This window comes from Centruroides sculpturatus, unplaced genomic scaffold (assembly GCF_000671375.1).
Source record: "Centruroides sculpturatus isolate CEXI.00-Female unplaced genomic scaffold, Cexi_2.0 scaffold891, whole genome shotgun sequence".
NCBI lineage: Eukaryota > Metazoa > Arthropoda > Arachnida > Scorpiones > Buthidae > Centruroides > Centruroides sculpturatus.
This window is the reverse complement of record NW_019385112.1, coordinates 157,824-173,695: the sequence shown is the minus strand read 5'-3', so window position 1 is coordinate 173,695 and position 15,872 is coordinate 157,824. Positions and strand designations below refer to the sequence as shown.

General features: G+C 29.3%; 2 protein-coding genes across 2 annotated transcripts in view; one reads left to right on the top strand and one right to left on the bottom strand.

Annotated features, from left to right (window-relative positions):
• Window positions 1-15: 15 nt before the first annotated feature.
• On the bottom strand, window positions 16-2,447 carry LOC111634949 (ninjurin-1-like). The gene is made up of 3 exons (XM_023379788.1): window positions 2,369-2,447; window positions 2,053-2,220; window positions 16-931 (listed from the first exon to the last, which is right to left on the bottom strand). Exons 1-3 carry the CDS (start codon window positions 2,393-2,395, stop codon window positions 716-718), a joined length of 411 nt encoding a protein of 136 aa, XP_023235556.1. The 5' UTR covers window positions 2,396-2,447; the 3' UTR covers window positions 16-715.
• Window positions 2,448-3,617: 1,170 nt separating this feature from the next.
• The window catches only part of LOC111634937 (testis-expressed protein 2-like), a 66,145-nt gene continuing 53,890 nt past the window's right edge, over window positions 3,618-15,872 (top strand). Inside the window, exon 1 of the mRNA XM_023379771.1 lies at window positions 3,618-3,715. The gene's annotated coding sequence lies outside the window, so the exon portion shown is untranslated. The remainder of the gene's footprint in view (window positions 3,716-15,872) is intronic.

The window sequence follows — 15,872 nt, the reverse complement described above, 5'->3', positions numbered from 1 at the left end:
ATTTAATTGAACGAACACTTTCATACTTATTTACTAAAAAGGATTTACAAGGCTTTAAAGATGCTCAATTTGATGAATCTAAAGAAATTCTAATGGATATTCAATCTCCAGTACATACATAACCAAAGGAAAACTACTTCTGACAGTCTTGCTGGCGAAAAAGTTCCTAGCACCCTTAGTTATAGAGCAAAACATGTACTTTCTAGAAACTTTTACTGATCGCACTTTTGCTGAACATGCTACTATTAGATTTCCGCTTAAAGAAAAGAATGAAAATTATTTTTCATGGATTATGGAGGTATCTCCACAGGTTAGGGAGAAGTTGGTAAAAGCAGAGAAAATTCACCTTCTTTGGTCGACGTGTCAAGTATTTGATTTTTTCCTATTACTCAATGTTATCGATGCTTATCTTTTGGTCACATAGCAAAAAATTGTACCTCAACAGACAATGTGTGTAGTCATTGTAATGAGAATGAATCATCTATATAAAACTGCCAGAACAAACATAACTCACCAAAGTGTGCCAATTGTTTACGAGAAAACAGAGCACATAACTGTCATAATACAATGGATGAAATTTGTTCAGTATATCTTAATACTTTTGAACGTATTCTGACATGTCATTCTACAGTTTTGATTGTCGTACTGTATAAAAAAAACAATAAAAAAATTTAACTTTTCCACAAAGAACAGGTAGAAATTTATCCTTTTATGATTAATCATTTTTTATTCCGATCGTAGGTATAAGGACATTAATTACAGTGATAATTAAAACGATCACGCACAATACATTATTGAGCGTGTTTATTGATTTTTGATGTTTCTCGACTTTGTGACTTGTTTCTGGTAAGAGATTTTGTTTCGATTTTTGTTGTTCCTCGTCTTTCATACATTTTGTTCCCAACATGATTATTAAGATGCTGGCCACCACCTGAAAAATAAAATTAATCTTTTACTAGTTAAAATGAGATAACACCATTTAGTGAATCTGCTATTAAAACAGAGTCCAATAGAATGTCATTTTACACAGGATTAATATACGTGGATTCGTGTTTTTTTCGGATGGTAAATGGCTAAATTAACTCATGGATATACAGGGATAATTCTGCACGCTATCAATTTCCGGCTGTTATATAGGCCTATACTGTATTTATTGTGACATCATCACAATGCTAGACTGCAATTTTAAATTACAATTTTAATTTATTTAATTTAAAGTATATGCTCTCTACCTCAAATTAGTAGTGGCTTGACCCCGTACATCATACTTTTGTTTTAACAATAGAGTCGTGTCAATCATTTAATTAACACCTTTCAGAGAAAAAATTTTGAATCGTCCGTCCGTCCGTCCGTCCGTCTGTCTTTTCTTAATCTCGAAAAGGGAATTAGATAGATGAAAGATGAAACCGGATATGTAAACCTTAGGAACAGAAGGCCCGATTAACTGTATATAAACGTACGATACAAGCCGAAAGTTATGTTATTTCAAATCAAAACTTTTCCCCTGGAAGGTGTTATATAGATGACCGGCAATCTCTATTGTTAAAGGAAAATATGATGTACGTACAGGGGCAAGACATTATTAATTCGAGCTGGAGAGCATATATTTTATATTGAATAAATTAAAAATTGCAGCTCGATATTGTGACGATGTCACAGTAAATAATTGTTTTTTTTATCCACTTCGCCATTAGTAAAAGGACAGTTTTAAGAGGAATATTTTAATGTTTTTAATTTATAATTTAACAATCTATTTAAAACAATTTCTTTACAGTTTATCTTTAATTTATTACAATTAAAAAATAAATTGTTAAAAAATTCTATTTCGTAATCTGAAGACAATTTCCGACTTACAGTTACTTGATGTTACAGGAAGGAAGAATTTTATCTATTAAGAACATCTGAACTGATTTGCTATTAAACTTTATACAATTTGGAAAAACTTATGCATTATTGGAATTAAAAATTAAAGCATTTTGTTCAATTGTTTATTAGAAAAAAAATTTTTAATACGATAAATTAAATTAAAACTATCATTAATTATATTTTTACCTGAAATGTTATGGAAAGCGAAATTAAAACTATCATCGGATAGAATAAAAATTTCTTATCATTTTGCAGCAGATATTTTAATTGAGAAGCATTGGCGGAGAGGAGAGCGATATCGAATAATGCTTCGGGGATGCATCGCTTAGTAGCAACGGTTAGGTTAGGTTTGTTCTATAACAAAAGTAATGAAATTTAAATTAACAATTTTAAAATTATTTTTTTCGAAATGGAAATTATAAAAGTATGATCATAAATAAAAACCAAAACGTGTTTGAACTATCCTTCGTGTGAAGTATACATTTATAAAATGTCAGCTTACCGTTCGGAATGATCCCGTTAGTGTCATGGTTGTGTTTGGAACTACTCCGGATAGCACCGACAGCCGGATGCCTGAGCGGTTAAAATTGAAGTCTACTATTCTAGAAGACCCGGATTCGATTCAGGGTCCATTTTTCGGGGGATGGTCCATTCTGGATATGTCGGGCTCTGTCTCTCGTTATCCGGCCGCCCCATGGTGGGCCCGCTTGAACCCATAAATGATCTGTTAAAAAAGGCTATCTTAATTTAATGCCCGCAAGGTGAAAAGAACTAAAAGAAAAAAATTCCGTACTTAACTCAGAACAAATTTCATATAGTTTGAGTGACATCTAATACAACAGTGAAATTTTTACAGCTTATCATAGCATAATTGTGAAGAAACAAGTAGGGCTTTTACCTTATTAGGGAGCTGTGGTCGAATTCACAATGGATATGATCTAATAAGCCCGCTTAGTGCCAACAGGGTTAAAAGAGACAAAAAAATAAAAAAAAACTAATTATTGCAATATACTGTAATACTATTCATACAATATTTGACAAAAAACGTAATAAAAAATCTAACTGTATATACTGTACAGTACAATAGTTTTCATAAAATATTCTTTATTATTGTTTTACACAGCGTGATATACACACTGGAATCTGATCCGCATTCAGTAGCGCAGGATGCCAGGATCTGCAGAAACCTTGAAAAAAGGAAATGTATTTTTTCCTTTTATTTATAAATTGCTTATCTACTGTATTTTGCAATCATACTGTATGTTATGCACTCATTCAATCCAGTTCCGAATCTCAAATTTATGTATTCTTGAACCGAAATCATATTAAATATTTTATACCCTAATTCAATGCAATTTTTTTGTTGTTGTGTATTTCGCCGCATATAATTTCAAAATCATCACTCTCGTATTTCATTTCATCTCTTATCAATAATATTAACTCCCACCGACGATATTTTATTGAAATTTAATATATCATTTAAGGCCGCATTTACAACCAAGAATCGAAAGTTAAAGTTAGAAGTTAACCAATAAGCGTTGACGTATTAAAGTAAAGTGAATGATAATTGGTTAACTTATAACCTTGATTGTTAAATACCCTAATATTTTAAAATATACAAAAATATATATTAATTATTTATAAAAAAAATAGAAATATGTTAATTAAATGTTAATAAATTATAATTTGATTAACGTATATAAATATCAAATATTTAATGTGTTACATTATGTTCATCTACCTGAACGAATCGACATTTTATAGGTGGCGCTTTTACCTGTTTGTTGAGAGAAGAGAAATCAACTTTGACGTTGTACGTTCGAGTGCTATTTAATGGTGAAGTAACGAGGTATGTGTTCACGTGTAATTAATTTAACATTAATACGTCAATTTAAAGGTAAAAGCAAACTTTTTATCTAATTCCTGTTTATTTATATTAATCGTGTTAGCTTTTACACGCAATAATTCTATAATGTTTAAAGGTATGCAAATTAAATATCAATTAATTCAAATGTAGTAAATGCAGATGCTTGTTGTATAAGAGTTACACAATTTCCTTCGAATTGTTTGATGTATTTTATCAACGTTGATTGCATTTAAATGTTTCACCTCAATTTGAAATAACCACTTGTTTTGTTATCTACAACACAGAAAAAAACAGCAATCAAAGTTTTATAGATTTAAAGGAAGAATAAACCATGTTTTATCTCTATAACAATTGATAAATTTCGTTTTGATAATTCTTCACATGCCATTTTTAAAAATATAATTAATAATATAGAATATTAAAAGTATCACCATATTGTATGTATTTGATTAATTAATTTATCTGTTATTGAATGATAAAAATATATATTCTCATGTCTAATATCTTCTATAAATATATTTTGAATTATGAAGAATTTTATCAGATTTTTTAAACATGACTAACTGTTTGTGTTTATATTTGGATGAGAAATAAAATATGATAACTTATCTGTTAGATTAAAATAATATCATCATCTTAACGGTACTCGTTTGAATGATATTGGGTAAACCACTGTGTGTGTCGAGGAATAATTTTAGAAGTCGGTAATTGAATTTTCGGTAGAAGTGCATCTAGGTAGCCCCGACGGAGATATTTCCGAGACTGTGCGTTTAATTATTTAGCCCACGTGAGTATGATCGCTTCGAGTAGCCTGCTTGACTGTTCGTGGAGTACTTGATGTTATATAATTTTACCCGGGTGATGAGGTGCTTGCTATTGCACACACTGAGGTGCACGTTTACGTAAGAAGCGTGTAGAATAGGCGGTAGATCGATACCTGTTAAAAACTGACCTTTGCGCCATAGGGGCAATTTTACCAAATTTTCTAATTTATTATTTGTAAGTTTATTTTATGGTTAATACATTTGTATCTTTTTTTAATTAAAATTAGGTCATATTAAAATTTAAAAAATGAATATATTTCAAAATAAGATATGACTGTTATGAATCATAAAGTATACATTTTATATGTCACTTATTTCTAAAATAAATCCTAATAACTAAAAAGTTCTAGGTTATAATTCTAAAAATTAAAATATCAAATAGTATTTAATATTTTAATTATGTGAGTGAATTGTACCGAAGCAAATTGCTTGATCTATTTTTGGAAATGATTAATTAATTTTGTATATAAAAACTCTAAGATGAAACAATGTAAATTTTATAATAATAAAATCAATTTATTTTAATACATTACATTTATGTTAAGTTTTAATATTTAAAAAAAAATTAGTTTTCAATAAATAAATTTTATTCAAAGTAATTTCTCTTGAATGGATTACTAAAATAGTTTATAGCTTTGTTATAATTATTATTAATTTTTTAACTTTAATGGTTTTGGTCAGAAATTTTTCTGATTTTGAAAGTATTAATGGCTTTTTAATCTTTGTATCTTCTTTTCCCTGCTTTTTTAAAAATTAAGTTAAGAACTGCATTATTTCATTTACTTAGTATTTTCCCTTTTTTAAATGCAGAGATTAAGAAGGTTTAAGATAAATGGGTAAATTTTTCTATTTGCAAATTTTAATAAAATAGCAAAGATTAATTAATTAATAAGGTCATGCTATTACCAACATTTTACAAACTTCCCACCAAAATCATTACTATACAAGATAAACACAAAATCCTGATGCTAATGAAGGAGAATTTAGATCATATTTCAGTATCTTGGATCATATTTGTACTCGGGTGGGCAACCCCTGGCTAAGAGTACAGATACTGATACTGAAATTTGTGGCCCATGCTGCACAAAATATTTTAAAAAATATATGAATTTCCCACCTTAAGGAAATAATGATAAATTTTTTACAACATATTTTCTACAACTTATGTATGTGAACAGCTTTTTCTGAAATGAATTTAACATTTACTTAGTTTAACATTTACTACATAATAAAGTTAAAACAAAACATTGGCTAACAGACTCACATCAAAACTAATTTAAAGCTAGCAGTGACTAATCAACCAAATATTCTGGATATATTGATATTACATTCACATCAGTTCCAGAAGTTAAATCAAGTATACTTATGTTAATTTATAATATACATGATGAATAAATAAGTGTGATTTACCTGCTTTTTTTTCTTTTTTTCTTGTATGCAGCCTGTATTAGTTCAAAAGTTTTAAATATGGCCCTTACATAGAAAAAGGTTGCCCATTCCTGCTCTTAGCCAATTAATCAAAAAGTACAAAGAATTTATTAAACCTTTAAGCCCTGTCTATGTAGATTAGTAATTGTATCAAAAGCTTTTTCATAATGAATTAATTACAGCCCTTGAAAAGCCAACAATTACTAAAAACTAAATCAGACTAATTAAAAACATATATAATGATCCTACCACATGTATAAAATTTGGAAACAAAAATATAACAGGCATTAGATAAGATTATTCACTCTCCCCTAAATTAGGCTATTTAATTCTATGTTACAAGAAATTTTTGTGAAAAATTAAACTGGAGCCAAAAGAGAATTAAAATTCATAACAAAAACTTTCCACATTTAAGACATGTAGATGATATTCTTTTAATAGCAAATACAGTTGAACTCAATATAATGATTCAGCACTAGCAGAGAAAGCAAAATCATTGGCAGTTTTTGCTTTATAATTTTTAATTCAAAGTAATATTTAATAATACACCAACTACCAAATCTAATTTTCTGAAAGATCAAGAATTAGAAACTGGTCTTTGTTTGAGAAAATGATTACCAATCTAAGAATCAGAAAAATAAAAAGATGCATCTTGGAAATTATCCAAAGACAGAAAACACAATACTTGGATAAGACAACAAACTAAAATAAAAGATGCTATAGCTCATGCTAAATCTCAGAAATGGAGATGAGCAAGCTAGGTAATGAGAAGAGATGATTATTGATGGACAGAGAGCTTAACCAAATGGAGCCAACCGATAAAAAATAAGAGGAAAACCAAAACTAGATGTGATGAAATTGTAATTTTACTGGTCCACAGTGGTCGACAAGGAATGTCTTGGAAGGATTGTTGAAAGGTCTTCATCCAAATGATAGTGTGAAGATGAAATTTTGAATTGTTTTTTTTTTAATTTAATTACTACTTCTACAAGCTTTAACTATAATTGACACTTTATTGTTTTTTAGATTTATTCTATTTATCATCAAATAGGAAAATTTTGGGATGTGAAATGTTTTGTTGTATTAAGTGTAACAAATTGTTTTATTTGATTTAGCTAGAAATCAGAACATAATCAAATTTTCAAGCATTGTATTTTAATATCATACATTGTTGTTATATCTTTTCAAATCTTTTCAAAGGCTGGAAACATTGATGTTCAATGCTTTTCATCTCTTAGTCTACTTTAGTCAAAGCTTGATATTCTCTGAATAATATCAATGGTGTGGCATTTAAAGTTGTAGGCTAGTTACTATTAGGAGGAAATAGTTATTTTTTTTTTTTTGCTACAAAACTACAATTTCTCTTAAATTATCCTTTATGGCAGTTATACTATTTCATCTGGATCTTCCTCAGTTCTGTTTTATATGTTATAATCAATACAGCACTGAATGAAATTAGCCTGAATATGAACTATATAACAAACACTTTTGCATTAGTTTACTTTATCTGTGGTAGAAGATATTAGTCTTTACTGTCATGTTTCTTGTTAACTACTTATATCAGCAATTAGTGTGACCTAAAAAAATAAAATAAATCTAGTACAATCCCAAACTTAAAATTGGAATGTCATTAAATATTAATATCAGATAAAAATAAAGTGATGTTGGAGTTAAAATCTCATCCAATAATATCTAAAACTTAAAAGTCATTTGAAATGCTGTGAGTGAGTAGAGCTAAAAATTTGAATGTATAGTTAAAATATGCTTGCTAAATAAAAAGCAGTTGTATAATAAAAGAGATTGATTGATCTTTTCCTATCAAAAGATAATTATGTCAAGACTATTGACTCATTTATTCCTGCAATGTCCATCATCTTATCATTGGATTAACCTTATTTAGTATAACAGACTAGCAATAAACTCCACAACATACAATACAACAGAAACTAAAATAAAACTAAAACTGCTCATTAAGGAAGCCAAAAATATGGGTTTATTAGGAATGTTTTCATCCTGATGTAGTTAGCTGAAGCTGCTCAAAAATATTCTAATAAATCCTTATTTTTGGCTTCCTTAACAAGCAATTTGAATTTTATTTTTATTCAAATATGGTGCCAAGTTTTGTTCAGTCAACAGAAACTTGATGATATGCTTTGAAAAACAACATAAGCTAACCTTCTCAATGTAATAGTAATACCAAGTTTTAAAAATTTTTACAGATATTGATGATTTTTACTGATTTTGTTGAATTTTTGAAGTTTTATTAAATTGTTTTGCATTTCCTACTGATTCCACGTAACAATACTATTGTTATTTATGGACAAATATAAAAATGTGAAATTTAAATATTTTTTGTGTGTCTCAAAGCTCAATTTGTTATTAACCAAAGCCATATGATTACCATAATGAATTGGTCTATTTTTTCCAATTATATCAAAAATTAAATATTTGGAAACAAAACAAAGAGTTTGTTGGAGATCTGGGTAGCATAACTGGCAACACATCCACATTGTAAGTGGGATTTGTGGATTAAAGTCCCGCTCTGTGCCAAGTTTTTTTTTTCTTCCAGAATATTCTAAATTATTTAATAAATATTAATTTAATTATAATTATTAAATTTAATAAGAGATGGCACCTACTTCTAGTACCAAATTACAGTAGAGCATTGATTATCCAAATCAATTGGGGACTGGGGTTGTTTGGAAAATCAATTTTTCGGATAACCAATTATGTACGAAAAAATATATTAACCTATCCCATGTTGAAATTCATTCAGATCCTGGCACGTCCTTAAGTACCCTCTCATGGTTGTGCCAGAGCTACCAGTTAAAACATGCACACCAACAAAAATAATATTGGAATAACCAAAGATTGCAGAGCCACAGCACTAGCAGAAATTTAAATTTGCTGACTGGAAAGCTTTCGGTTAATTGACATTTTGGTTGATCGATATTCGGATAATCAATTATCTACTGTACTTAGAATCTAATTATTAATAGTAGTGGAAAATAGCCTGATTCATTATAGCAATCGTTTGGCATTGAAATTTATATAACTAGATTATGAAAATACCAGATCATTTCAAATGTGGAATAAGATTCACATGTAAATTATTTTTACCAATTTCAGAGCTTGTAGCTGTTATGTGATGGTTTCAAAGTGCTAAACTTTTGAGAAATCATCTCTTAATGTTTTTCCAATTGAACTAATCTGATTTTTCTGTTTCCTATGAATGGCAATATTGAAAACTTAAATGTCAAATGTGGTTTAACATTAAATTTGAATTTAGGGAATTGAATTATAAAAATCCCAGAAGCATTGCAAAAGCACCAGAAACATTTTTAGGAGACTTTTCTTTTATACAGGGTTTGAACTGACAACAACACTGGAAATTGACTATAATCTGACAAATTGTCAAAAGCCCATCAAATATATTTTTTTAACTGTTCGTGTATTCATTGGTACATTTTTGTTTCTCTTAATTTTTGAATAAGAAATAAAAGAACATTAAGTGTTTATTTTACCATCCTAAGCAATGTTTACTTGCCAAGAAAAACAATGTTTTATCAAAATTAAACTTACACTTGGATGAAATGTGTGACAGTGTCACCAAGGTTTATTAAAAATGTCTCACTAATGATGTCAAATTTAGATTAAGAATAAACTACACTTGGTGTTAGTAGTTTATTTGAAAAGTTTTTAACTACAAACAAGTACTTTTGACATCTCAAAATGTCATCTTTGGGCAGAGTATACTTAACATTTAAATTGCAAATTTTAAAAAGTATGTTAAAAGATTCCAAATGCATGGTTTAAATCTTAGCATGTAGTTTTTACAGAAAATCAGGCATGACAGAAAATTTTGATTAAGATAATAGGAAGCACATTATATTTTATTTATGTATTCATTAACAAAGTAAATAAATAAAATAAGAAAAAGTAAAGTAAAAACCAAAAATGTAGAAAAAGTAAAGAAAAAAAGTGAATACCCTGCAGTATCCAACAATGGCAACCATCCAATCATTCCAGTAGATGAACATCATGCAAAAACCATGTTCAGGTTATTTATGAATTTTTTCCAAGAAATGAGTATCAAAGTAGGCATTGCTATAATATGGGTTCCTTGTGCTCTGAACTAAATATAGAGATGGTAATGAACGGAAACTGCTCAAATTTATCTAGAGCAGGGGTGGCCAAAACGTGGCGCATTGGACGATTACAAGTGGCGCTTCAGTTAGTTCTGAGCAAAATTGCCAGATTTGGCTTTTTTGCGATTAAGAATATTATATAAAAAAATAAATTTTTTATAGTCTGTCATGGCAAGTTCATTTGTTGCACAATTCGTTACAGTCTATTTTGCAGATAAAATGAGTGTTCTCCACATAGTAAATAACAGTGAATGCACGTATTTTGAGTCTTGCGATATTTATTTCTGATCAGTTTACAGGCATGTAAATGGCCAAAAACATTTATTGTGATTAAAATTATTCCAAGCTGATCTTGTTCTCAGTGCCAGTAATTGTGGTGCAGAGTAATCTTTACCAAACGAGACTCTGGCAGCAATAGCACCATCATGAAGCACTAGCCCTCTCATACAGGAGATTATTGTTGACTATTGTAAATTGGTGCTTCAATAAACTGTCATAAATTAATTAATTCAACTGTGTAATAAAGTTATTCCTTTTTCTCTCCTAAGCGAAGCAGATTTATTCTTATCTCTATTTATCAACCCCTAACATTGAATGTAAGATTGTATAAAAAGTGTTTGAATTATATGGCGCATCTGAACTCGTTTGTCAAAAAATTGGCGCATGGTATGCAAAAGGTTGGCCACCCCTGATCTAGAACATTACAAACATGAAGGAGAATCTTTCTTTCATTGGAATATTACAATTGATGAAACATGAGCCAAATCCTGAGAACTGGAACTGAAATGTCAATTGAATAAGTGGCACTGCCAATCATCCTTGCACTTGAAGAAACTATGGCAAGAACTGGTAAGGTGAAAGTGTTAATGATCTTAATAAACTGTTTTTTTATTTTGGTGTTAATGATTGTTGCTTATGCCTTCCAACAGACTTGCCTTATAGTACACAATGAGACATTGTGTACTACAAGGAACACAGTTAATGCTAAATACTAGTGCTTCTTCCTTGAACATCATCTTCAGTCAGCATTTCATTGTAAAAGATAACAATTGCTGTAATCATATCCTTGCATGACAATGACAGTTATTATTTGTCACAAATGAAGACATTGCTATGTAGATGACAGTGGGAGATACTAGAATATCTACTATACTTACCTGACATGAGTTCATATAATAATGACTTTTTCCCAAAAATGGAAAATTTTGCTTAGAGACAAGCACTTTTGAGACATTGGCTGTGTTCAGCAGGCTCAACAGTTGTAACAGCAAAGGTGTTTTATTTGATAGCTGTTACATAACAATATGGATCTGCTGAATGATGAGTGACATATGTGTTGGAACAGGAAGCATCCACCATTGATCAGTTACAGCTAGTGAAAGGTAGTATGAATGAAATATGCTACTAAATGTGATGTCAAAACATCAAACGTGTTTCAAAACAGTGCTACTATAGAGGATGTTTAGCAGAAAAATACTCAACGGCTCCAAACTGTTGAGTCATTGACATCATCCATTTTGCCTTATGGCAGTTTCTGCAGATACTGGCTAAAAATGATGCTCACTGTGTGTGTGTGTGTGTGTGTGTATATATATATATATATATAAAATACTGATCTTTCTTAATAGATTTCTGTAAAAATTTATTTACTTTAATTTCTTTATCAGATATTTTNAAAATAATCCGTATAAACTACGTTATAAACAAAAAATTGTAGGATTGCTTACCGAGTGTGTACCGTTCGACTACGCCCGTTGCTAAAGCTTGGTTTCGTCGCGGAACAGCGCATCAAATTGCGGCCGCGATTTCTGATATTATTTTTCTGCGAAAACTTCGTTGACCTTTGGAGACATCATTAATATAAATAATTTTTATGGCCGTTAAATAAGAAATGTTTCTTTCACAAGAAATGTATAAAATTACAGTACTAAACAGACGATAGGTCGCCTAACTCGCCGTAGCGTGACGCTAGACGGCGAAAAATATATATTTAATTATAATAAAGTTACAATAAATTAAGTTAATATATAATTATATATACAGTACCTAATTTATATATAATTAATATATAATTATATGTACAGTACCTAATTTATATATAATTATATGAACAGACGATACTAAACTCAATTTATCCGCCTAAACGTCCGTAGCATGGCGATACGGACGGCGGGAAAGTAGTTCGGCTGCCCGATGACGTTTTACGTATTATAGGAGTTATTTTTACCGTTGTTTACGGATACTGCCACAATTTTTATAGGAATCATAACTATAGGAAACGGTTTTATAGGGGGATCTACTGTACATAAAATACTTTGGTCACTACCTCAAAGAAAACATTTAATAAATAATTACTAATATATTAGATATATTTTTTTTAACTGTTTATAATATTTTTATAAGATGTCGTTTAGATTATAACACACATCAGAAAAATAACCTCATTTAAAAAGTGTCAAATTACATTTACATTTAATAAAAAATTTTTAAATTTTATAATTTTATTTAATAAATTTTCTGATGCTAGTCACCATACTTAATGAGAATCTGAATTTGCTTAACTTTGATTTGAATAATTGTGACTAGCTAAGTTTTTTGACTGAAACTATTTATACAATTATTGTTAAATACATAAATTGTGCATTTTTAGCCATGAACTTAGGTAAATAAAAAAAAATTATTAATATATATTAAATACAAATAATTAATGACTATATTGAATTAGTTAAACCTTATTTAGTTTAAAAGTAGCTTCAAATTATTTAAATTTGTAATATGAGCACCTTAGTGTTTTAAGTGTTCTAATTCTGATATTCTAACCAGTAAAAATTTATGACTGCAATTAATTCAAATGCTTTTATTTACTATTAAAATATCATGTCAGGTACAAAATGTTTATGCATTTTAGGGTCATTATTATTATAACCCCATCAGAATGTTTGCAATTTTTTACATGTAGTCTTTTATCTTTTTTTTTATCTTTACTAAGATAAAAAAGATAAAAGACTACATGACAGCTGTTGAACATGGTTTGACAGTTTACAGTGTCTTGTGTGGTCCTAGAGCACATGGATAACAGATGTCATGTAGTCTTTTAACTTTTCTTTTTATCTTAGTAATTTTTTTATTAGTCTCTTATTTTAAATGTGTAAAAAATTGCAAACATTCTGATGGGTTATAATAGTAACCCTAAAATGCATAAATGTTTTGTACCTGACATGATATTTTAATAATAAATGAGCAATAATTTATAGTGACATTGTCACAAAGCCAGGCTGAAATATGATTAAAAATTGTAATTTAAAAAAATCACATGCCTTTCGGTGCAGAATGGAAGTTCATGTACAGTTAATTGGGGTATTTGGCCCCTAAGCTTTCCACATCTGATATAGATCTTAAAGGTGTCTTGCCTCTATACATCACACTTCTCCTGAAAACAATGAAGTCATTCCAGTCATTTAACTCTATAGTTGAGAAAATTTTGAATTGAAATTACATGATTTCCAGTCTACACCAGAAGTTTTTATATAGTTAATTGAGACTCTGGCCCCTTAATTTTTTTTATATCTGGTCTCAATTTTCATATATCTAACTCCATTCCTGAGATTAATGGAGAACAGGCAGATTGATGGATGCCAGTGGGGAATTTATAGGTCTGCAATTTGAAAATTGCAGCCCAATAAGATTGCAATTAATTCAGATGCTTTTAATTCTTCACCTGTCTGAAATCAGAGTTGGAATACTTAAAACACTGAAGTACTTAGATTACAAAAATTTAAGTTATTTAGTTATTGCCTGGATTGGAAATAATAAGTTTGTTTAATTGAAAATATAATTCAGTATCATAATGTGTGGGTTATCTACTGAAAATTATCTGTGAAAGATAATTTGAAGGAGGATGCAGGTTATATGTCAGTTTTAAATTCTAATCACAAGTTGTTGATCTGCACTATACAACTGGCTGTTCGTTTTAATATCAATAATAAAATCATTTTCTGTTTTTTTGAATTGATTCTTTGATTATTAGTATCAATAGATAAAAGAAATTAATCTCAAAATAAAAACAACAAATCACATTCATTTTACACTTAATTTACATAATTGGGACAGTTCATAAACATCTGTGATTGAATTATGGGAGTGGCCAGTGAGTACAGGAATGAATTTCTCAGTATTACAGAGGGATTTCTCTCTCAGCCTTAACTTTCCTGTTAAGGCTAAGTATTATGTACCTCCCCACACACACACGGGGTTTTTTCATGTGTATTTTCGGAGACAATACACAAGTATATGCTTGTGTGTAAGCTATAATACTGTATTAAGCTATTATTTTTGTTAATGTGGTCTTGAATACACTTCCTGCCTAAATCAGATGGCACTACTGTAAAGCATCCTCTTGTAGTGGAAATTTGAAAAATGTAGTTACAAACATGTATATTTACTTAGGTGCAATGAACATAGGAAATAAAATTATTTCTTAAAACTTTACTGTTTTGAGTATGATTTTTTTGTAGAAAATTCATTAGAGCAGGGAAAAAATTAAAATAAGCAGGCTATTTTCATAATGTTACTCAAAATATTAAAAAATATACAGCTTTTGATAAATATATTTCACAAATGCACATACCTAAATCTAGCTAACAAATTCTATTACAAATAAATTGCCCAAAGGAAAGTTAATCATTTTAAGTTAATTATTACATTTCTTATGATCATTTTTTAAAATGTTGTTAAAATTTAATTTTGTATCAGTACAAATGCATTTTTACATTTTTATAAAAATGTGGTTTAAAAATAAAATACTAATGCAAAAAGTTTTTAAATCTAATGCTTATTGCAAAAGAAACAGTACATGTAAGATTTGCTGTCATCATCATAAACATACTAACTTAATAGCGGTATATTATTTTTTTCAGCTTAATGACCAATGGAAAATGATTAATGCTTTTTTGCTCACGCAAGGCAAAACTTCTTGGTAGATGCAAGATGCAGCGTGTCTTACTTTTTTTTTATTAGTAAAGAAGAAAAAATAGAACACAAGCTTGGAATAAACCTGCAACTTTAAAAAAGGAATACAAACAAACAACAAGACTTAGCCACATTTTTAGAACAAGAAAAAGATAAAAAGATAAATCAACACGTATCCAGCTGATCCAAATATAGTACTGATAGCAAACTCTTCAGTTATCTGCTCAATGAAGAGTGCATTGCCCAGAAATACCATGGCTGTTATTCTCCAGATGAATTATCAGAGACAGTGACAGACAATATTGTTTATTGGAAATAAAATGTCCATCAAAACTTAGGAACAGGGGCGTCGCTAGCTGTTTGAACGCCCGTGTGCAATACCGATTATGCTGCCCCCTGTTTAACTACGACTACCTACGCTGAGCTTGCCAGTAAGGCTCTTTAGTGTTGTCTCATAAGGGTGTGAAAAAAGAAAAATACTTTATAAAGAAAAACTATTTATTATTACTAAGTTATTTTTGTTTACTTAAGTGTAAAACCATATAAATATTTATTTACAGAAATTTAACTCTTCTTGCCTTTATGTTTGCGAAATCTGCTATCAATTTTCTTGTATCCAAGCTGTCTAAGATTTCGTGTTCAATTGAAACTATAGCTAAATTACTTAGTCTTTGCTGGTACATTGTTGATCTTAAATAGTTTTTTTATAATTTTTAACTTTGAAAAGGACCTTTCACCAAATGCAACTGAAACCGGCAATGTAAGTAATAT